At 56.5% G+C, this 21398-nt stretch overlaps 2 protein-coding genes and 2 non-coding genes across 7 annotated transcripts in view; 1 reads left to right on the top strand and 3 right to left on the bottom strand.

The window, feature by feature from the left end:
• Window positions 1-1558, top strand: part of MPP1 (MAGUK p55 scaffold protein 1) — a 45363-nt gene extending 43805 nt beyond the window's left edge. For both annotated transcript variants that reach the window (XM_001363379.4, XM_007506906.3), the window contains 2 exons: window positions 236-310; window positions 1092-1558. In XM_001363379.4, coding sequence (XP_001363416.1) covers window positions 236-310; window positions 1092-1268 — 252 coding nt within the window. In that variant the 3' untranslated portion in view covers window positions 1269-1558. The remainder of the gene's footprint in view (window positions 1-235; window positions 311-1091) is intronic.
• A 655-nt stretch (window positions 1559-2213) lies between these two features.
• On the bottom strand, window positions 2214-11481 carry DKC1 (dyskerin pseudouridine synthase 1). Of its 3 annotated transcripts, XM_001374828.5 has the most exons (15): window positions 11311-11481; window positions 10663-10730; window positions 10486-10572; window positions 10305-10396; window positions 8867-9051; window positions 8668-8732; window positions 7576-7702; window positions 7288-7418; window positions 6803-6946; window positions 6072-6192; window positions 4966-5084; window positions 3775-3878; window positions 3472-3538; window positions 3034-3366; window positions 2214-2931 (listed from the first exon to the last, which is right to left on the bottom strand). In XM_001374828.5, exons 1-15 carry the CDS (start codon window positions 11324-11326, stop codon window positions 2863-2865), a joined length of 1728 nt encoding a protein of 575 aa, XP_001374865.2. In that variant the 5' UTR covers window positions 11327-11481; the 3' UTR covers window positions 2214-2862. The 3 variants fall into 3 exon arrangements, with proteins under 3 accessions (XP_001374865.2, XP_056665861.1, XP_007506969.1); XM_056809883.1 differs by lacking the exons at window positions 10305-10396; window positions 10486-10572; window positions 10663-10730; window positions 11311-11481 and adding an exon at window positions 9303-9661 and having other exon boundaries at window positions 8867-8998; XM_007506907.3 differs by lacking the exons at window positions 2214-2931; window positions 3034-3366; window positions 3472-3538 and having other exon boundaries at window positions 3771-3878; window positions 11311-11467.
• On the bottom strand, window positions 3607-3741 carry LOC130456212 (small nucleolar RNA SNORA56). Its single transcript, XR_008914805.1, has one exon. It is a non-coding gene; the product is annotated as a small nucleolar RNA SNORA56 (small nucleolar RNA).
• LOC130456208 (small nucleolar RNA SNORA36 family) lies at window positions 7110-7238 on the bottom strand. Its single transcript, XR_008914802.1, has one exon. It is a non-coding gene; the product is annotated as a small nucleolar RNA SNORA36 family (small nucleolar RNA).
• Window positions 11482-21398: the final 9917 nt, after the last annotated feature.

Raw genomic sequence — 21398 nt, 5'->3', positions numbered from 1 at the left:
ACGGGAGGTCCTGGGTTCCATTGTGGCCTCAGACACTTGCTAGCCTAGCCCTTATTGCTCTTCTGCTTTGGAAGCAGTACTAGGACAGAAGGCGAGTCCTAACCTAAGGGTTCCTCCTGCTGGGCAGTGGCATGGCAGTGCTGAGAGGAGGCCCCGCGTCTAGCAGAGGAAGAGGTACTGTCTGGGGCCTGGCCCCCTGGGAAGCCTACAGTACTGTTCTCTCTTCCCTCTGCAGACCCTGAAGATCATCCGGACAGCAGAACTGTCCCCCTTCATCGTGTTCGTTGCTCCGACCAACAAGGCCCAGCAGGTGGGGACCCGTGTGGAGGGCACATGCTGGGCTCTGGGTAGTGCCATGCCCTCACTGATCGATGCTTGACAGCCGGGCTGAGGCTCCACTGCCCCTGGACCTGGTTCTCCATCCACTGAACCACCCAGCTGCCCACTAAGGGTTGGGATTGCCGCGACCCTGACTCTCAGCCTGGTGTAACCCATGGGGCCAGCCCCCAGCTCTTTGCCTTGGTCTGTTCATTTCCCATTATTTTTCTGGAAACCTGCAGTGCAGAGAGGGGCTTAGATCTGATAGGGCCTTTGGGGGAAATTCCCTTTCATTCCCGGCAACTGGGAAGTGTTCAGCCTTCTCTTCCCAGCTAAGCCGGAAAACTGGAGGCTCTGCTCCCCTCTCACACAGGATTTCTGGGAGCAAGGTGAGGCCAAGATTTCAGATTCTTACTTCTCTGGGCCAACCGCCAGTCCCCCCGGCACGTTTGCTCCCAGGCCCTTCTCTGGCCGACACTGGGGCGGTTTGCGGTTTCCCTCTCCAGATACCCGTACATCCGCAGTGTAGCTGCTTGTTCCCCTCCCCACTTCTTCAACCCCTGCCTTCTGCCTCAGAATCAGAAAGGTCACTGGGGTTAGCCCCTAGGAAGTGTCGGAGGTTGGATTTGAACCCAGGACCTCCCAACTCCCCTGCCTCCTAAGTCACTTAGAAAAGTGACTTGGATTTAGTGAACTCTAGTGGACAGGCCTTCCCCGTCATTGTGGTCCATGCAGTGTGGCTGCTGTCACGTGGTGTTCCTTTCTCTTGACAGTCGGAAGCTCTGCAGCAGCTCCAGAAGGACTCCGAGTCTATCCACAACAGATACGCACACTATTTCGATCTCACGCTCGTAAACAACGGTATCGACGAGAGCCTCCAGATCCTGCAGGAGGCCTTCGAGCTGGCTTGTAGCTCTCCCCAGTGGGTCCCCGTCTCCTGGGTCTACTGAGCGCCCTCTTCACAGCTAGTCCAGGCTTGCTGCTTCTGCTCCTCAGCCTCCCCCTAGCCCCCAGCCCACCAAAGATGGATCAATCTTTGGGGCTTGGCCAGAAAGGCCCAGGTGGCACCAGCCAAGTCCCTCCTCCTGACCCTGCACGCATAAGCCTCTCCTTCCTGCTGCTGCAGCTGATTCAGCCCCTCCCCACCACCCCTGTCTGTGGGGGAATGAAATGCCAAAAACAGGGGAAACTCCTGTGCAGGGAAGCCTTAAGTAGCAATAAAAATGCCAGCTTTGTCTCAGTGGATGCTTTCCTGAATGCCGTGCCTGGTCACATTTGAACCCAGGACCTCTGCCCAGCGTTATACCATTATCTCTGGGAGTTCCAAGCCCTCCTACCTGTCCAGCCATCCGACATGCAATTGGAACCCCAATTGGACTTGGGGAAGATCCTGGGCAGCAGCTGTCCTGCTCCCTCCAAGGTGGTCACTAGATAGGGCAGGTTCAGGACGAAGTCTGGTGAAGGGGGCAGCTAGGTGGCCGAAAGCCAGGCCCGGAGAAAGGGGGTGCTTGGGGCCCCTCCCCATTCTCTTCTGCCCTTGAGCCACACAACCTCTGGGGAGGGAGGGCACGTGGGCCCCAACTGGGAACTCCTATTCGGCCCTGGCTGCTCCCAGGCGAGCCCTGAACTACACAAGAGCAGCAGCACTGTGTCTGGGTGGCCCTGTGGAGAATGTGACCCCTCAGCAAGGCTTGCCCTTGGATGGGCACCAACAATGGCTGCTAAGCCGTAGGCCACCATCTGCCCGAGAGTCCTGCATGTTCTTCTCCGGGGCTTGCCGTCTGGGGTGCGCCAGGACTTACCTTCCGAGGCAGTGGGGCCTGGCACTGCCCTGTTGCCCTGTTCAGGAAAGTGGCCCCTGCTTCCACACTCATTGAAAAACAAAGCAAGAATCCTTAAAAACTAATCCTTGTACTTTATTCTTTTTAATAAAAAGCAAATAAAAATTACAACTTCTCCTCTCCCACAAGACAGCGGGCACGAACTGTTTCTTCCTTCCCAGAAGGGCGGGCACCAGGAGCAGGTGTGTGTGTGAGGGGGGGCAGCTCCCAGGGACCTGGGCCTAAGGTGGCTGCAAACAAACACTGCAACAGGAAGCCCCACAAGCCCAAGAGCCCCCTCTAAGGTGGGGGCAGGGGGAAGCTGCCCATCCCCCAAGCAACAGAGGCTTCTTTCTGTCCTGTGTGAACATCGAATGGTTTTCAGCAGAGGGAGGGAGAAGAGACCCACCGAAATGCCCTCATTTTATGACGATTAAAAAGAACAGCACTTGCTCGGCCGCGGCCAGCTGCTCTGCCGTAGTAAGCAAGCTATGGTACATCCACATTCTGCTACTCCGGCGGCGGGCGGGCGGGCATCTGTTCCTGACCCACGCCCCCGCAAATATCCTTAAAACAGGACAAGATAGGATGGCCCCCCCACCCCCCAGAATAGCAGGGTCAATGGCGAGCCAAGGGCCCCTCCCTCAGGCGCACTGTCCTTTCCCAAACCACTGCAGTCGCCTTTTTTCCTCTTGGTCTCCCCCGGCCAGCCCAGCTCCTCTCACTACTCCGAGTCCTCGGCCATTAGTCTGGCTTTCTTCTTCTTCTTCTTCTTCTTGGAGCTGTCAGTGCCCTGAAGGGAGACACACAGTCAGTGTGAACACTGGGCCAGCTAGCACTGGCACCGCACAGTGTGCCAAGGGCCCACAGACAAGCCTCCAGAGGGAATACATACCGAATCCACGGATCTGCCGCTCGGACTCTCAACCTTGACCTTGATCTTCTTCTCTTTCTTGTTCTTCTTCTTCTTGCCTTTTTTGCTGACTTCCAGTTGAGGAACAATAAATGCTTTACTGTCTTCCTCCTCCTCCTCCTCCTGGCCACCTGGCGCAATTTCCCCCTCTTCCTCCTCACTCTCCATTTTTTCTTCCACCTCCTCCTCACTGTCATCTTGCTCCTCCTCTTCCTCCTGGCTGCTTTCCTCCTCCTCATCACCATTCTCGCCACCATAATCCCCGTAATCGCTGTAATCGCTGCCCTGGCCTTCGTCTTCCTCTTCGAGTTTCCTCTGTTCCCCAAACAAAGCCCCGGTTAAACTCCCCCCAGTGGAAGGGAATCCAAGCCAGCACCATTCCCAGGCTCCCTGCCAAGCCCCGCCCCACCAAGCAGTCACCTTCCTGGTCTTTTCGGTCTTCATGGGCACCACTGGGACCGAGACAGGCTCCGTCTTCACGGTGACACTGAAAGAAAGGAGGCAGTCAAATCCCTGCCACCCCCCTTCAGGAGTGGCCGCTCTAGGAGCACCTGGGGGTGTCTGGCAAGGCTGAAACCACCATCAACACACTGTGATGCTGGCCAGAAACAGCTTGCCATCACTTCATGTTGCAGACTGACTCCCTCTAAGGTCACGAGAGGAAGACCAGAAAGGGATAACTGTCTGCTTCCCAGTCGCTGCCCTCCACAGGCCACCAATCACCTGTAGTCAATATAGTCGTCCTTCCAGGCTGTAGGCGTGCTGTCGTTGGGCTTTCCATGCTTGTCCAGAAGACCCTGCTTGATCATCATCTTCTTTTGACTTGCCTCATGAAGAAAGAAAAAGTCAAGCTTCACCATCACATCATTAATGAGAGCTGGTTTAGTGGCAGGCCTGGAGCTGGGAGGTCCTAGGTTCAGATCTGACCTCGGACACTTCCAGTGTGACTGTGGCCAAGTCACTTAACCCCAAACTGCCTAGGCCTTTCTGCTCCTCTAAGAGAAGACAGAAGGGAAGGGTTTGGCCTGTTGAATTCATGGTGTCTTGCGGGACAGCAAGAGAGAACATGGGCTGGTAGGGCCTTGGAACACCAAAAGGCACTTTCTGTTTCTAGCCCAAGGGCAAGGAGGAGGAGGAAGAGGACTGAGAAAAAGCCATGGATCTGGCAACTTGCCAGTTGTTTGGGTGGAAGCTGGCACATAAGAGGCTAAAGAAGAGGACAGAGAGGAGGCACCTTCAAGGAATTTGGCTAGAAGGAGCTGAAGCGGCCAAACCAAGAGTTGGCGGGGCAGGAAAGAGGGATTGAGTGAGTGAGCAGCAAAGGAGCCTGGGAGCCTGAAGATGCAGTCATTTTTCTCCAGCATCTTGAATGATTGCCAGCAGACTTGGCGCCGCCCAATCAGACTGAGCCCACATGTTCCCATCCATCCCAAGCTACCAAGACAATGGAGGTGCTTCAAAGCCAAATCAGGAAACCCATCAGTTGCCAATGTCCCGTGGACACCGGGCTCCATTTATATACACAAAACCCACACAACTAAGGGTGTTCCTCCCCCCTTGTGCCACTGGATTCTAAGCAGTCAAATGTTGGCAATGTTGTCACTGTTCCTCTTTCCCTTATTGTCAAGTTCCTCACAGCTCCTTTGTTCTACTCAGCGGGCATCAAACCCAGGCCAGCCTACCAGCTGCCAGCCTGCCCCCAGCAGCCGCACAACTCCCAAGTTAATCACCAAGAGGAACAGCAGCCCAAGGAAAGCTTTCAGGGAGGAACCTGCCCAGCTTCAATATCAACACCAGTGGTTTTCCTCCTATACGGAGCGCCTTCCCAAAGAGATGCCACTATTTCTCACCAGGGCTGGCTGGCAGGTCCCCAAAAGAATGGTGTCCCTCAGGCCGCCACTGGATCCAACTCACCTTTGGGCCCAGACCCCACTTCCGAGGGTAAGTGTCTCTCTCCATGATAACTCTCTTAATCTTGGCCACGATACCATGGTCACAGGTAGAGATCACTGCGGTCGTCATCAAGGCAATGGCTATGGAAAGAGGAGAGAGAGAATGGGGGGGGGGGAGGGGCGCGGGGGGCGGTCACTGCACTCCCAAGTTCAGAACCTCCCCAAACTGGGTTGTCCTGGCAACCACCTTAAGCACCTCTCTTCAAATTGGAATGACAGCCCTTCAGAGGACACACTTGGAGGCAAACCCTCCATGGATGACACTCGTTCCTTCCTATCACTGCCACCAGAGCCCATGGCGATGTAGGTGACAATACAGGACCAGATTTCCCCCTTGCAGTTACCAGATGACACACTTCCATACAGGGGTCCACCTCTGTGGATGATAGTAGTAGTAGTAGGAGTAGGAGTAGTAGTAGTATATATCTATCTAGCTGTATCTCCTTTCCCTACAAGAAGCTCCCAGCCCCCAGGCACCACATTAAGATGAAGAGAAGTCAGGGTTCAAATTTAGCTTCAGACACTTCCCAGCTGGCTGCTCCCATTGCCTAGCCCTTACCACTCTTCTATCTTGGAACTCAGAGGAGCCTGGAAGCAGAATCTGGGCTTTAAGGAAAGCCCCCAAAGAAGGGGACAACATCCTAGTCCCAATTTTATGGGCTCACTCCCCAAAGCTGTAAGGAAGAGGGGCAATGCCAGGGACTACCAGAAGCACAGCCAGGATGCCAACACCCGCTGAACGCTTCTGGACAACGTTCCGGCCTATAGACAGACGGCTCCTCTCTTCAGGCACTGTGGGGAGCTCCCAGCTCTAACGTTTTGACAAAGACTCATTTCTGATCCTTCAACAACTCTCCCCGATCTGTCCCTGAAAACCAAAGCAGGGAGCAGGCAAGCTGCCGGGAGTGTGCCGCTGCCCCTTCGCTACACAGGAAGGAGGGAAGAGCAGCGCTTCCAAAGTCTGTCTCTACTAGGGACTCCACCAACCTAACTGCAATCTGGTGGAGTCAGAAGTGGGCAAAGGTTTTCAGCCTGTCTCTTGGCAGCAAAAGTTCTCCCATCTCTTACCCACACAAATGGCTTCCCCTTTGGTCGTGATGACTACAACTTCTTGATTGACTTCAATGCCGTCCTCATAGCGCAGAACCCCAGGAAGCATGATCTTTGCTCCATAGCAGATGGCATTGACCTGGAGGAAGGAACCGAGAGCTGAAAAAAACCGGGTCTTGTAGGATCTTCCCTCAGACAAGAGGCAACTCTCTGTGGCAGGTTAGACTCTGGGGTGAGCCTAGTCAGCAGGGACCCCAAACTAGGTCTCCCTGGCTCCAACCCAAGGCCCGTCCCAGGTACGAGGATTTTGCTGCTCCAATTCAGATATGAATTCAGGGGTGGGGAGATTCAGCTACCATAAAGATGACCAGCTTCTCAGCTAGGGGGTCAGGTGACAACATGAGGAACATTCCAAAAGGTTTCCTAAGCAAAGAAACTTCATCAGCCTCTTTGAAAGAAAGTGGATTGGGAACCAGGCCTGGGTTCAAATCTGACCTCAGATATCTCCTAGCTGTGACCCTGGGCAAGTCACTTAACCCCAATAGCAAAGCATTCATTCTGAGGATTCTTAAAAATTAAAAAAAGGGTGGGGGTGGGGGGGGGGCAGGGTTAGAGCTGGAAGGCTTGGTCAGATTGCTTGACACTTGATTTCACCCCAGCTCCACTTCAGGGTGCATGTCTGGTACCTCTAGAGGCTCTGGCCCCAGCAGCCCTAAGCACAGACCAACTTGGGAAGAAGCAGAACATACCGCACTGTCCTTCATGACCAACCGCTTGTGGGATGTTAACAGCTTCTCAAGAGGATAAATGACCCGCCGCAGATAGCCCTCATCCTTGTAATTGTCATATTGCCACTGGGCGTCCAATACATCGTGCATGGTCACCATGTGGTCCTGGAAGACAGAAGGGGATGACAAATGGGCTCACAGCCAACTTCGTGGCCCTTGTGAGAAAGTACTTACCTCCAATACACTGCCAAGTGGCAGAGTATCCCAGGGTCCCAGATCCACCTAGCAGGCACCCTAGTTAAGGGCACACCGCAAGGACACCAGAGCAGACTGTAGGCCGGGTGACAAAAAGGATAGAAGTCTTTTTCTATCCTCATTTTCCCCGGCCGTTCTTAATGTTCCAAAGTTAATTAACAGAACAGGGGAACTTCCCTGTGCTGAACTCAACACTTTGGATGGCTCCACCCTAAGAGGAAATGGGATTCCTGGGCACATCTCCATCCTACCTTCTCCCCCATGACTCCAGAGCGGATCCGACGGAGCTCCTGCATTTGGCCTCCAACTCCCAGTAACAGCCCCACGTGGACGCATAATGTGCGAATGTATGTTCCAGCCTCACAGCTCACCCAGAAGATACCTGCGATGTAGGTAAGATGAGCAAAGTCCATAATCCAATGGCCTTTTTGGGTTGTTGCCTCTGCAGCATCCACTGATGATGCTTGGGTTTCCCCCACTATTTTCCATTGCAAGTGACCAAAGGAGAGCCGAAGGCATAGCGACGGCTGATTAGTTACCTAATCTTTTTTCTGGGTCGTACTCCAACATCTTGCTCTCATAGATAGTTCGCACTCGGAGCTGCCGCTTGACAGCAGCAATGAGAGGTGGTCGCTGGAACAGAGCTCCTGTCAAAGTTTCCAGAGCCTGAAAAGAAAAGATGCTTTAAGCACAACACACAAGCAGCAGATCCCACCCCCCAAAATTTCAGCTCCTGCATCCAAGAGGCTGATCTGAATCCAGAGCACCCTTGAAAAGGGTCACGTCCCCGTGGAAGCTTCCAATCCGCAGGGACCAATGACCTCCTCAACATCTGCTCATCTCTGACTCCAACCAAATAGAACAATTTAGACTGGAAGTGTAATTGATCGCATTGGGTGTCTCCATCTACTATGGAGACCAGGTCACTTGCATAGACAGCAAGTTTAAAGCACCCTCTCTTCTCTTCAGCTACAGCGAGGGGGCGGCTGGGTGACACAGTGCCAGGCCCAGAGTCAAAGGGAGCCTCAGATGCTTCCTAGGCACATCGCTTCACCCCCATTGCCCGGCCCTTGACACTTGCTCTTCTGCCTTAGAACTGATACTAAGACAGAAGGGATGGGTGAAAGAAAAACTGTTCATCATATGCACATGCCAAGAGCTCTGGAAAAAGCCATTGATGTCTGTTTGTCATTAAGGAAAACAGAGCCAAAGGCTGGGCCTTACAGCTCAGTAACCTAAGGTTCAATGGTCTTTGGCATCCCATGATACATCTGTGGCCTAGAAGCCTAGAGGGCCCAGGAAGGTGAACGAGAAGCCCGGGGGTGGAGGGGCCTGAGACAATGTAACCGTGCGCCTGTGTGCTGCAACAGCGATTCTCATGTAACAGTAGCAGCCAGCTGGAGAAATGAAACAAAATCTCCAGTTGACAGATGCCCTTTGGGAAAAGCCAAGAAAGCAGCAACAGGGACCAGGCACTGGGCCAAATAAAGGCAGAGACACAGTAAATACAAAGTATAGAGTCACAGACACGGCTCAGAGAGCTGCAAACACCTCCAGGAGCCAACTGCAGGGCATCAGAAAAAGGGGCCTGCCTTTCCCCAGTAAGAGCAGTTGGACCCACGAAAGCTTACCCTGGAAAGCTGAACCTCACTTTCAATAGCATTGTGCAGTCGGATAACTCCCACATACTCTTTGCCTGGAAAAAAGGAGGCGGCAGCAATGAGGCGAGGGCCTCCCCCTTCCTGGTGGTGGGAGAGGGAGGCATTCGGGGCAGTCCTGGGGTCCCCCCCCCCCCCAGCAGAAGGCAAGCTTCTAAACAAACCAACACACCTGCACTCTGCTGAGATTTGACCAAGCGGGTAGCTCGTTCTATACACACAATTAAACAGCCAGTCACCTTCGGATCCAAAGTACCACTGTGGCCCGTCTTCTCAACCCGGAGTATTCGCCGGATCCATGCAACTACCTCATGGGAAGAGGGATTGGAGGGTTTGTCAAGGTTAATGAAACCTGTCCTAGAATGAGAATTTTTTAATCATTAAGACATTAGTATAACCGCCGCTTTCCCCTACCACACACAGCACAAGGCTCCCGAGACAACCACCACCCCAAGACCTGAATTGTGCCCACCCGCTAGTTGGCAGACCAAATGGCTCCAAAAGGCACCAAAGAGAGCCAAGAAGAGAAGTGGTCTGCAGTAAAGGCTCAAAACTAGGCAGGGAAACGACGGGCTAGCCAGAATTCTGTGCTGCGGGGGAGGGCTCACCTTGTAGGTCGATTCAGAACAACTCTCACTTTCCCCTTTACTCACACAAGCCAGTATTTGGGAAACTCTTTCAGCTCATCGCCTTTTAAAAATTGGAGTTTGGTCTCTAACTTCGCTGAACTGTTTGAAAATGCCTTTGCAATTGCCCCAAACTCAAGGCACTACTTAAACAAAGAATCGGGAACATTAGCGGCAGGTGGGACGACTAGAAGCAAACCCAAAGCGGAGGGAGCTAGCGTCAGATTTTCGTTTCTTCTGATTTGGTACTTGGACTAGTTCGTGATGGTTTGTTTCATCGTCAGTCGGCTATTAACACCGCTTTTTGCTTCCTTGTCTCTCTTCAAGGTCCCGATTTTACCCAATTATCCTTATTGGGCGTTGGTACAAAAAATGTGTTTACAATAAAAAAAAGAATAGAGATGGACAGATTATTTTACACACAGTGCCAAGAACAGACAACAATCAAGGGGCTGCACTCAAGATCGAGTCTAGACCAAGCAGTAAGCTGGGCATTCCATGGACTCTGACCAAACTCCGCACTGGCAAAATGCACACGTTGTGCACGCCCAATGCAGAACGCACACGTTGTCGACTGGCTTGCTGTGGGTGCTTGTCTGCCATTGCTTTGGAACAGACCCCTCCTAAGAAAATGGCTTGTGTCACTGGGCCTGCTGGAGCATGGGGAGGAGTGTGCCTGATGCCTCCCGCCCAGCCATGCCATGCCACCCCACCCCACCCCGCCCCGCCCCTCCCCGCCCCAGGCCTGGGCCCTTTGGGTGAGTGGGTGTGCCGGGGAATGTTTCAGGTGTGCAGAGATGAGAATGGCCACAGGGCAATTGCTGTTCACTCTCTCCCTCTCTCCCTGAAGTAGGAGAACCAGGTGCCTGCTGCTGGGGAAGCAGAGCATGTGTCTTGCCACCATATTGGTCAGGCGTGGAGCCACACAGTTTTTTACCCGCTTCAAGCCGAAGGAGGCGCGCGGCTGTGCCAGGGCTGGCTTACCTGATGTAGTCCGTGATCTCTCTCTTGAGAGGGTTCGATCCGGAAGGGAGGGGAGTATAGTGGGTGGTCCTTACGTTCAGCTTGTCAAAGTTCTAAAGCGGGACAGGAAGCAGATAAGTAAGCACCGGCCCAGAGTGAGTGGCAATGAAGGGCCGCCCCAACCCCCGCCCGCTCGCCTCACCTTCAGCAGCAAGGGCCACTGAGACGTGTCCAACTGAACTACTTTGGACTCGGGCTTGATGAAGAATTCCCCTTCGTGCTGGAGCTCCTAAGCAGGGAGGAGAGGAAGTTCAGCAGGGCTGGGGGGCCCGCAGGGGGCCGGAGGGAGGGAGGGAGGCCGGCCCTGGACCCTACTCACCGCCACAGCCGCGTCTCCCAGGACTTTGCGCTCCTTCTTTTTCTTGTGCTTCTTGGCCACGCCGACCACTTTCAACGGAAAAGGAGAGGCGCCAGTGAGTGTCCCCAGGGACCCAGGCCACCCGCACGTGCTCCCTTCCTCTGGGCCACCACGTGGCGGCTTCCGGGGGTGTCTGCCCCTAACACGGGTCTCTCCAGCCAGTCTGCCAGCTGTAGCCTCGGGGCTCACACGCGCCAGCCGCCGCCCCACTCAAGTTCAACAGAGTCAAAGTAACAAAATGTATCCCGGGCGGGCGCCGCCTCTCCCCCCTCCCAGCCCGGCGTGGCACGGCGCGCGCGGCTTCAGCGGCCCGCCTGTCAGCGCCCTAAGCCCGATAGAGTTCGGGGGCTGGGCGTCTCCAGGCCGCGCCGAGCCACATCGTTGCTGACGGGATCCAGACAACAGTGGCCCCGGGCCCTCCGCAGGCGGAGCAGCGCGGCCCACCCCGGCCGCGCGCCCAGCTCAGGCCTTGCCCCGGCCAATGGCAATCGGCCCAGTTCCCCCCACGCGCAGGGCCCTGCGTGACCCGCTCCCGCACGAACGCCAACGTTGCGCGGAACCAGGAGGCCTCAGCGGCCCCTCCCGCCTCAAGATGGGGCCTTTTCTTACCGTTGCTGTCCGCCATGTTGGTGGCTACAAGCAGGGACCTCCAGCCCGCGTGCTACGGCCCAGCGCACAGGGAAAAGACTGAAGGCAGCTCGCCTCCGTCCCGTGAGGCAGTGCGGGCCACGAGCCCACCCACTCCGGTCGACGCGTGACGTCCCAGCGGCTGGAGGCGGGACCACGGCGCAGAACGCTGCCGCCTGATTGGTCGCCACGGCCGAGGGCGGGCCAAGGGGCTCGGGCACGGGGCGCGCGGCCGGAAGAACGGCCGGGCGGGGCCCTGAGGCTCTGCTCGCTCCCGCTCTGACACACTCGGCGCTATGTCCCAGTGTGAGTGACCCTGGCCTAGCCTCGGCGCGTGCTTTCCGCACTTTCCTCTGCTAGGAAATGACGGGCTGAGGTTCTCATTCTTATGAACTGCTTACTAATCTCCCTCGCCAGCCCCTGGCCCCGAGACTTCCAGCTGAGCGGGGCGTGGGTCGACAGATGCTGCCCATCCGAGCTGGGAGAGGAAATTTCCTCCGGGAGAGGGACGAAAGCCCCACCCCCTCACCCCCAATTAGTCGCCTTCAGCCTTTGGTACTAGGTGCCTCTTGGGAGCGTCGATCTGCCCCTATCCCTAACGGGGAAACGGATGCCAAATTGCGAAATGATCGGAGGGAGGGAGGGAAAGAAGGCTTCCCGGGGGAGGTGGCCCCGAGTCGTGTCCCACTGTGCACTCGGAAGTCCTGAAGTCAGGGGACCGCACATGGTCTACAAGAAATAGCCAAGAGTACAGTGGGCTGGAATGGGAATTATGGGAAACGGGGCCGGGAGGCGGGGCCGGAGAGGTACCGAGGGGTTGGCCCGGGCTGCTCCACCAGTGGGGCCAGAAGTAAGGCTGCTGGGAGGGGGGACTGGAGTGGGAGGAGTTCCAGGAAGAGGCGAGGGCCAGAGGCAGAGACAGGGCCAGAGCAAGCTAATCTCGGGATCCCCAAGCGCCTGAGCTGGGAAGGGAGGCACCAGCATGGAGATCCAGGGGAGAGATTGGGCACCCCACACACCAGAGCCCATCTAGACTGGCCCTTCAGTGACCCTTAGCTGCAGGAGACAGGAAGAAGACACTGGAGAAAGAAGGCCAGAGGAGAGAAGAAGCAGCACCCCGTGGTGGTGCTTTGGGGGTGCGACTAGCAGCTTTTGACCAAGCCCCTCCCCCCCATGAGTCCTTCAGCAGAAAGCCAGGCCAGCTTGGGTGCCCTGGCTGTGGGGTCCCAGTACCACTACTACTACTCTGTCCAGAAGCACAGGAAGGCTGGCCGCTCACATCCCGCAGGCAAACCAAACCACCTCCTCTCTCTAGGCCTCTGAATCAATCCTAGGCTCAAGGAAAGTTCCAAGCCTGCCATTTTCTCTGTGAAAAAACTCCCAGGGGAGCCAGGGACGGTAGCACAGCCAATAGCACCAGGCCTGGAGTAGGGAAGACCTGGGTTCAAATGTGGCCTCAGACACTTCCCAGCTGCGTGAGTGACCCTGGAGAAGTCACTCAGCACCCACTGCTTGGAATGGCTACTAAGGCAGAAGGTAATAGAGACACCAGGAGTCTAGCACTGAGGACAGACCAAGAGGCACCTGGGAGGGCTCCCTTTTCTGGAGGAGGAGAGGGGCCTTCAGAAAGCTCAAGTGAAGCTGCTAAGGAGTCAGGCATGCCACCAGAATGATGTGCTTGCTGCCCAGAACAGCGACCCCGTTTTCCCCACGTTGTGGAATCTGCAGTCCATGGGTTCCCCAGTGGCTTTTCCTGTCTAGGCCTGCTAATCTCAAGAGTACCTGGGGCCTCCCAGGAAAGCGTCTCCAAACTACCTACTACTACCAGCCAGCGATTCAAGGCTTCTGACTGTACCTTTCTCCTCCTGCCCATGCTGAAGCTCGGGAGAGATGGGCAAAGTCCACTTCCCAATCTCGCTTCGTTCCCCAACCCTATCTTTCCCTGGATTTGTAGAGTGGCCCCTGCTCAGAAACCCAGAGAAGCAGGGAAGCAACAAAGGCCTTGAGAGTCCAGGCCTGCCTCAGAGAAAAAGAACTGCCCAGACCAGGGCTCAGGCAGCCAGCCTCCCCTGGAAGGAAGGCCTGGGAAGGGAGCCCATTCGTCAGGGAGCTCTTGCTTATCTCATTCACTCTGTCTCTCACTTCCCCCACTGCTCTGGGGGATTGCCAAGCTCTCACCTGCCATATTGGAAGCCAGCTCCATCCCCACCTCCCACCCCCTTTTTTCCCTCCTGGCTAAGTATCCCTGATCAACTCACATGTGAGCAGGCAGCCTCCGGTCCAAGTCCTTCTTTTGGATTCCGACACAGCACAGTGAAAACTCTCGGCTCTTTCATGTTGGCTGCTGCCAAGTGTGCCTCCTCTAGTCTTTATGTTGGCCCCCACGGGTGGATGGGATGGTTCACATGGTCCCTCAGAACTCTCTGGCCTGTCTGGGGTGTCACTGATGGGGCAGACAACAGCCTATCTGGGAGGTCTCCTCCAGGGGGGGGGGGAAATCTTGCCTTCCCAAGCCCTGGGGAGCCAACCTCCATCTTCTCCTTAAGGAGCTCCAGTTCTAATGGGAATGATGATTGGATCCAACCCCAAAGTACTGATTAAGGGCCTGCCCTGGTGAGCATGGACACCGAGGCAGAGGGAGTCTCTGAGGAGCAAGCCAGAGGGCATCCTGCTCATACCCAAAAGGCCGTGCAAAGAAAGGTACTGAGAGGGGGTTCCGGGACACTGAGATGGCAAGTTGGACTGGACCATCATGGGGATGCACAGGGGATCACGGGGAAGCAATGCAGAAGTATTCTGGAGGCTGCAGATGTAGGGAGCTCCCAAAGGAGCACCCCGTGGGTGGTGCGAAGAGAACCAATTGGAGAGGGGAGCAAAGGAGACCCAAAGGCAGCTACTGCACTAGTCCAGACAAGCTGGGATCTGTTCCCAGAGTAAAGGAGAAGAGAATGGGGAAGTGTAGAGGCAGGAGCAACCAGAACTGACCTGGACTGTTCGAATAGCCTCCCTCAAGTTGTTCCCTTTCCAGGCCATCCTCCATTCGGCCATTAAAGTGATTTTCCTAAAACACAGGTCTGCCCCTCTCACACACACCCTCCCCTGCTCAGGAGATTCCGGGGATTCCCTGGTGCCTCCAGAAGCAAGTACCAAATTGTGGCATTCAAAGCCCTTCAGCACCTGGGCCCCTGGGGCACGCAGGCCACACTGGTGGGGCTGCTCCATGAACAGGCACTCCAGCTCTCAGTTTGGGCTAGCTGTGCTGCCTTCTTTCTCCTTTTGTTCTTTCTCCCCCTCTTAGAATCACTTCCAAGATGGAAAAGCAGGAAGGGCAAGGCCCGGGCAATGGGGTTAAGAGACTGGCCCAAGGTCACACAGCTTGGAAGTGTCTGAGGCCACACTATCTACCCAGTCCCCTGGCTGCCCCCGAGCATTTTCTCTGGCCAGATTCCCTAGGATGGCACTGGCAAACCTTTTAGCGAGCACAGGCCCAAGCTGCACCTCCAAGCCCCAAGAGAGTGGAGGAAGCACTTGCATTGGTCTGCTGGAGGGAGGCATGCAAAAATGTCCTCAGTCCCAGGGCTCTGGCGGAGACATCCTTTTCTGACTGGCCTCCATGCCTGAATGCTCTCCTTCTACTGCCTGCCAGGGTACCTGGTAGAGGAAGCCTTTCCTAAAGCCCTCTCCATTAGTTCTGATTTATCTCTTGTTTAGCTTGCAGGGCGGAGGCTGGAAGCTCCTTGAGGGCAGGGGCTGCCTTTTGCCTGTCTTTGGATCACCAGCCAACCCAGCAGCAGAAGCAATACTAACTGGATACTAGCTAGGAGGCAGTGTGGACACAGGTTGTGTTGGCCAGAAAGCAGCCTCCTAGAGCTATCCGCGGTGCTGAACACTGCAGAGGGAGGGAAAGAGAGGGAGAGGGGAGGAGAGAGGGGAGGAGAGGGAGGGAGAGGGGAGGAGAGAGAGAGGGAGAGGGAAGAAGGGAGAGGGAGAGAGAGGGAGGCAGGGAAGGGAGGGAGAGGAAGGGAGGGAGAGAGAGGGAGGCAGGGAAGGAGGGAGAGAGAAAGAGGGAGAGGGAGGGAGAGAGAGGAAGAGAGAGGGGGAAGGAGAGAGAGAAGGAGGGAGGGAGGGAGGGAGAGAGAGGGAGGAAGGGAGGGGGAGAGAGGGAGAGGGAGGGAGGGAGAGGGAGGAAGGGAGAGGGAGGGGGAGAGAGAGGGAGAGAGAGAGGAAGGGAGGGGGATAAGGAGAGGGAGAGAGAGGGAGGGAGGGAGAGAGAGGGGGAGAGAGGGAGGCAGGGAAGGAGGGAGAGAGAGAGAAAGAGAGAGGGAGGGAGGGAAGCAGGGAAAGAGGGAGAGGGAGAGAGAGGGAGGGAGAGAGAAAGAGGAAGAGAGAAGGAGGGAGGAAGGGAGAGAGGGAGGGAGGGAGAGAGAGAGGGAAGGAGGGAAGAAGGGAGAGAGAGAGGGGGAGGGAGAGAGAGAGAGGAAGAGGGAGAGGGAGGGAGAGAGAGAGGAAGAGGGGGGGAGGGAGAGAGAGGGAAGGAGGAAGGGAGAGAGGGAGAGAGAGAGGGAGGGAGAGAAGGAGAGGGAGAGAAAGGGGAAGAGGGAGAGAGAGGGAGGGAGAGGGGGAGAGAGAGGGAGAGAGAGAAAGAGGGAGGGAGAGAGAGAGGGAGGGAGAGAAGGAGAGGGAGAGAAAGGGGGAGAGGGAGAGAGAGGGAGGGAGAGGGGGAGAGAGAGAAAGAGGGAGGGAGAGAGAGAGGGAGGCAGGGAAGGAGGGAGAGGGAGAGGGAGAAGGGAGGGAAAGAGAGAGAGGGAGGGAGGGAGAGAGAGAGAGGAAGGGAGGGGGGAGAGAGAGGGGGAGAGGGAGGGGTGGGGCAGGCCAGGGAGGGCCTGGAGGCTGTCAAGGGTGGAGGCAGAGCCAGAGAGGAAGCAGAAGACTGAAGAGGACAGGGAAGCAGTTACTTAGGGTCTAACACCGTAGGCACTTCTCCATATGGAGCAGCTAAGTGGCTCTGGGATGGAGAGCCAGGTCTGGATCCAGATGTGGCCTCAGACATGGCCCAGCTGTTTGACCTTGGGAGAGTCACTTAACCCGAGCTGGTTGCCTCACCCTTCCCTCTCTTCTGCCTTGTAAGTGATGCTCAGCACGGAAGGAAGGCAGGGTTGTTGTGGTTGTTTTCTGAAAGGGGTTTGAAAGGGTCATAAAGAACCACACTGTGATCTCCCAGAGGTGATGGCCTTCTGCCTCCACATTAGTCATCCCTGGGCCCAGTTTATTGTTCATCCCCAGCATCTCTCCCAAATCTTGATGACAGAGCTGGAGGCTGGACAACATTCTTTAAAGCAAATCTAAGCCCAAACCCAAAGCAAGTGAGGCGTGTAGGGTTCTAAGGACTGGCAAAGGGGGTGAAGTGCCTTGTCTGGGGCCACCCAGCTAGTATAGTGGCTGAAGCCACGTTGGAACCCTCAATCCACTGAGCTCCCTGGCTGCCCGATCTCCTGAGTTTTCCCTTGGTGGCCAGTAGGACCTCTTGGTGGAGTTGCTACAATACTGCCGCCTTTGGTGCTGTCACCCTGGAAAAAGACCTTGTGCCTTGAGAGAGGCACCAGACAGCCTTTGGGACCAGGGCAGGCAAAGGCCTTTGCACGAAATGGCCACGATCTCGTTGGCCTGTAACAAGCCCACGGTTATCCAGGTTATCCAAGTCCCTCTCGTCATATTTGGCAAGGAACCAGATCGGGGGGCCACACTCATGGGAGACAATGCATCAGAGGCCAACCTTTAAGGAAACTCTCTGGGCTACCAAATCGAATTCCCAACTGACTTAGGAGAGCCAGTCCAGCCCACTCAGCTGAAGCCCTGAGGTACCTGGAGGAAGCCACAGGAGGTGAGTTCCCCATGCCACCAAATCAGATTGCTCCCACCACTGCTTGGACGGCCACTTCCACTGAGAGCGTAATGGAGCCAGACTAGGAGTGCGAGCGCCTGGAGCTCATCGCCGTGGAGAAGAGCCCACCTTCCTTGCCCCCACCAATGCTAACTGCCACCAAAGGGCAAGGTGAGAAGGGGAAGCACAAGAATCCCCCCCCAGCCCAGCCAGTGTCCTGGGAAGCACTGCTCCTGCGGGACTGGAGCCCTAGCTCATACTGAAGAAAGCCCCAGAAAAGAACATTCTCACCACCCAAGTTGGCATCAGGCACGTCTCCCACGTCTCCCACGTCTCCAGATGTTTTAGCTCCAGGGAGGCCCGGCCTTCTGCTTGGCCTCAGCCCCCTGAAGCCCAAGGGCCTTTTCCACCTGCCTGAGGGGAGAGCTACCATGGCCTGGGAGCTCTGGGAATGCAGGGGCCCAAGCACTGCTTTATTTGCCTCCCCAGTACTTGGGGCGCGTGGAAATGGTTTGGTCATTCGCTCGCCAAACAGGAACCGCCACCTTTTAGCGAAATAAAGACCTGATGTGCGTAAGGACATCCCTTGTCCGCTCCCTTCCCTGGCCCTCTCGTCACTCAGTGCTCGTTCTTCTCAGGAAGGCTGGGTAGAACGGGGACAGGCCGGGAGGATCCTTGGAGTAAGCTCGCTTGCATTACCTAGAACCTGGAACAGCTTGGCACACACAGACTTGAAGCCCCATCTTCTTCCTACTTTGGTCTTCAGGGCACCCTTTTGGCAGCCACTGGAATTGGGGGGGGAGGAGAGGGCAGCCGCAGTCAGCAACCCTTTGCATTCTCCTCCTCCCCCTCTGGCTCAGTTCCCCAGAGATGTGCTTTTCTTTCTGCTGTGTCTCCAAGCAAGAGTTTACAGATCCTTGCCTTCTGCCTTAGAACTGACACTAAACATGGATCTTTAAGGGCGAGGCAGTGGGGTTACATGACTTGTCACACAGCTAGGGAGTGTCTGAGGGCAGATTGGAACCCAGGACCTCCTGACTCCAGGTGCCCTATCCACTGAGCTACCCAGCTGTCCTGCCCCCTGCAAGATTTTACAGGCCCGGAGGCTTCAATGCTTGTGCTGCCTCCTACTGGGGTGAGGTTAAGGCTGCTGGGGCCCTTGCTCAGGGGTTCACAGTGTGTGGCAAAATTGGGGGAGCCCCTGGAAGCAGAACCTCAAACTAATCCAGGTGAGCTCTGGAGACCCTGGCTAAAACAGCCCCAACAGACTTTCCAAAGGCGGTTCATTGGCCACAGCCACTTCCTGGCTGTATGACCCTAATTAAGTCACTTTCCTCTCTCTCCCTCCCTCCAGGTTCCTCAATGGGAAAATAGTGACACAAATAGGGCTTCTTGGAAAGGAGTCTGGCACACAGTAGGTGCTCCCCACACGCTGTTTGCAGAGGAGAACCTCAGCCAGGGCGGGCGGTCACAGGGCCCACCATTCCTGGGGATCTCTTAGCTGACATCTTGGACTCTAGGCTCCCCGTGGGCCACTTCCTCTTGCTTGGTCCTCTCCCCAGGCGTCCCTGATGCCTGGCTCCAACTTTCCTGCCATCTCTGGGCATCACTCAAACAGCCCCTGGGCCTGGCCTCCCCTCTCTGCGGCACTCCTGCCAACTCCATGGCTCCCTATTACCTCGGGGATCCTTTCATTGTCTCTCTGACCGCGAACTGACAGCCTCGGTTTTCCTCCCTTCCCCATTTTGCCTACAGAGCCGCGGCTTCTCCGTTCGGCCTGGGCAGAGATGGGGGCCGCACAGGGCTAGTCCGGCCGACCTCCTGGGGGCGCTCTTTGTTCCGAGGCGGCCGGCTGAACTAAAGACCCGGAGAAGGAGCAGCCGCTCTCTGGCCTGTCTCGGCCTCCCTCCTCCTCCTCCTCCCAGCCTGCTCTCCCCGGCCTCCCCCCCCCCCCCCCCCGGCCCTTCCCACCACGCGCCGGGCCCACTCACCCAGGCGAGCCCCGACTGTCCTCGCGCTGCACACGCCGCCGAGCGGGGATCCCGACTCAGTGAGGGGGCGGGAGGCGAAGGCCGGTGGCGCAGAGGAGGAGTGAAGGCCAGGGGGATGGGGCGGGGGATGCCGAGGTAGGAGGAAGTGCCCACGAGCGAGGCGGAGGGAGGGGGCAATGGCGAGCGCCTCGGGAGCTCCTTGCAGTGGGCTGCCCGGCCCGCGCTCCTGCGCGGGGCAGAGGGCGGCCGGGAGCAAGGCTCTTCGGCGCAAGCCCCCCGCGGCCCCTCTGGGCGCGAAGCTGGCTCTCCGAGGCCGGTTCCTCCTTCCCGAAGGCGCGAACGTTCCGCTTGACCATTTCATCGCTTGTCAGTTTCAGGAGCCGGCAGGGGGGAGGGGCGGCGGCGGCGGGCAGTCATCCAGCGCTTCCCGACGAGCTCTCGGGAGATCCCGGACGCTCCTGCCCCCTTCATCGCGCCACGGTCCAGAGAGCTTCAGCCAGCCGTGATCCTCTGTCCCATCAGGGTGGGCTGAGGTGCCCGAGATGGGGAAGGAGAGAGCGAAAGAGCTAGGCGGCCTCTGAGGGAAGAAGATGCGAGTTCGAGTTCTCCATCAGACACCGGCCGTGTCATGTTCCAGCGTCACGCTCGCAGACAACCCGGAAGGCTGACGCCCTCCCTCTCTCCAGCTCCCGCCCTTGGACAGCAGCGCTAGACGGGAGGCCCTGAAGGACGGGAAACTGAGCCGAGACTCGGAGGAGGGAGGAGGCTGGACACTCGGGAGTGAGGAGACAGTGGCACACCGCTCTTGCTGGAGGACCTCCAGCAGCACCTTTCCCAGAGCAGACTGGCTCTCCTCACCACCCCTCTCGGGAACAGACCTGGGCAGCCTCAGTTTACCCAGCTCCGCCCTGAGTTCTGGGGGAGCCCCTCACTGGACGATGGATTGCAGGGCAGTGAGAAGGCGCCCAATGGGTAGAGCAGAAGGGGCCTGGCCCAGAGGGGCTGCTGGGATGAGCCCCTCTAGCTCACAGGGAGCACCGCCTTTGCTCCCGGCACCATTTCCCTCAGGGGTCTCAGCAGCTCTTCTGGAGGCTCTCTTGGGCTCTCTCAGGCCTTCCTAGCCCGCCCCAGGCTCTCTGAGGACTTCCAGCGCCAGTTGTTCCTCTCCCCTTCTCCACGCCCCAACTACTGCTAGCGGTCCTGGGCTGGCTTCCCTGGCTTCCTTCAAGTCCGAGCTCCAGTCTGGCCGCCCTCGCTCCTAGTGCCAGAAGGGAGAGCAGAGGCCCTGCCCGGGCTATTTTGGCTTAATGGAGGAGCTCGCAGGTCTAGTCCTCAGACTGGAGGAAGATCACTAATAGCTCTTCCCCATTAGGAGAGTTATTGTTGTTAGGGGGCCTCACTTGGTTCCGCGGGCCCTGGGGACTAGCCTCAGACTCTCTTCGGTGGCATTCGTCCTTCAGTTCTCTCTAGTCTTCGTTTCTGAGGTCTTCCAGATTGCTAGTTTGGCATTTAACTGGGGGTTAGGGTTTTCCCCTTTTCCAGTTCTGCCCTTCCACTTCTCTTAGTGGCCACAAACTCTGGAGGGTCAGCTCCTGGCCGGCACCTCTGACAAAACTTGTTCTCTGGCTGACCTGAGAAGATCCCTTCGTTTCCAGTGAATCCTTTTTTTACTCCTTACTTTCTGTCTTAGCGACCACGCTGGGCCAGGCCTAGGCAAATGGGGTTGAAGTGACCTGCCCTGAGTCATAGCCCGGGGAAGTGTCTGAGGCCAGATTTAAGTTGGGTCCTCTTGACTCCAGATCTGGCTGTGCCACCTGGCTGTGCCCCCCCTTAACTCTTAATCTACTCTTCCAAGGCCCTTTCTTAAACATAATTTTTATTGCTTTGTGGTCCATAAAGAGTGCACCTAATATTTCTGCCTTTCTGATCCATTCTGCTATCTGCTTCTACATCTGTTTCCTTCCCCCTATTTTCTTATTCTGTTTATCTCTCTCTTTCCCCTATTCCTCCTCAAAAATCTGTTTTGCTTCTGACTGTTGCCTCCCTTGACTTATTGACTCTTTTCATACCACTTGCCCTTCCTTTTTAGATTTCTATATGCATTCCTTCTTTGAACCAATTTTGATGAGAGTAAGGAGTCAGACATGGGCCACCCCCATTGCCTCTTTTATATGAGATCATTCCCCCCATTCTTCCTC

Source organism: Monodelphis domestica, chromosome X (genome assembly GCF_027887165.1).
Source record: "Monodelphis domestica isolate mMonDom1 chromosome X, mMonDom1.pri, whole genome shotgun sequence".
Lineage (NCBI taxonomy): Eukaryota > Metazoa > Chordata > Mammalia > Didelphimorphia > Didelphidae > Monodelphis > Monodelphis domestica.
Note: the sequence above shows the minus strand (reverse complement) of the source record. Positions and strands in the feature narration are given on the sequence as shown.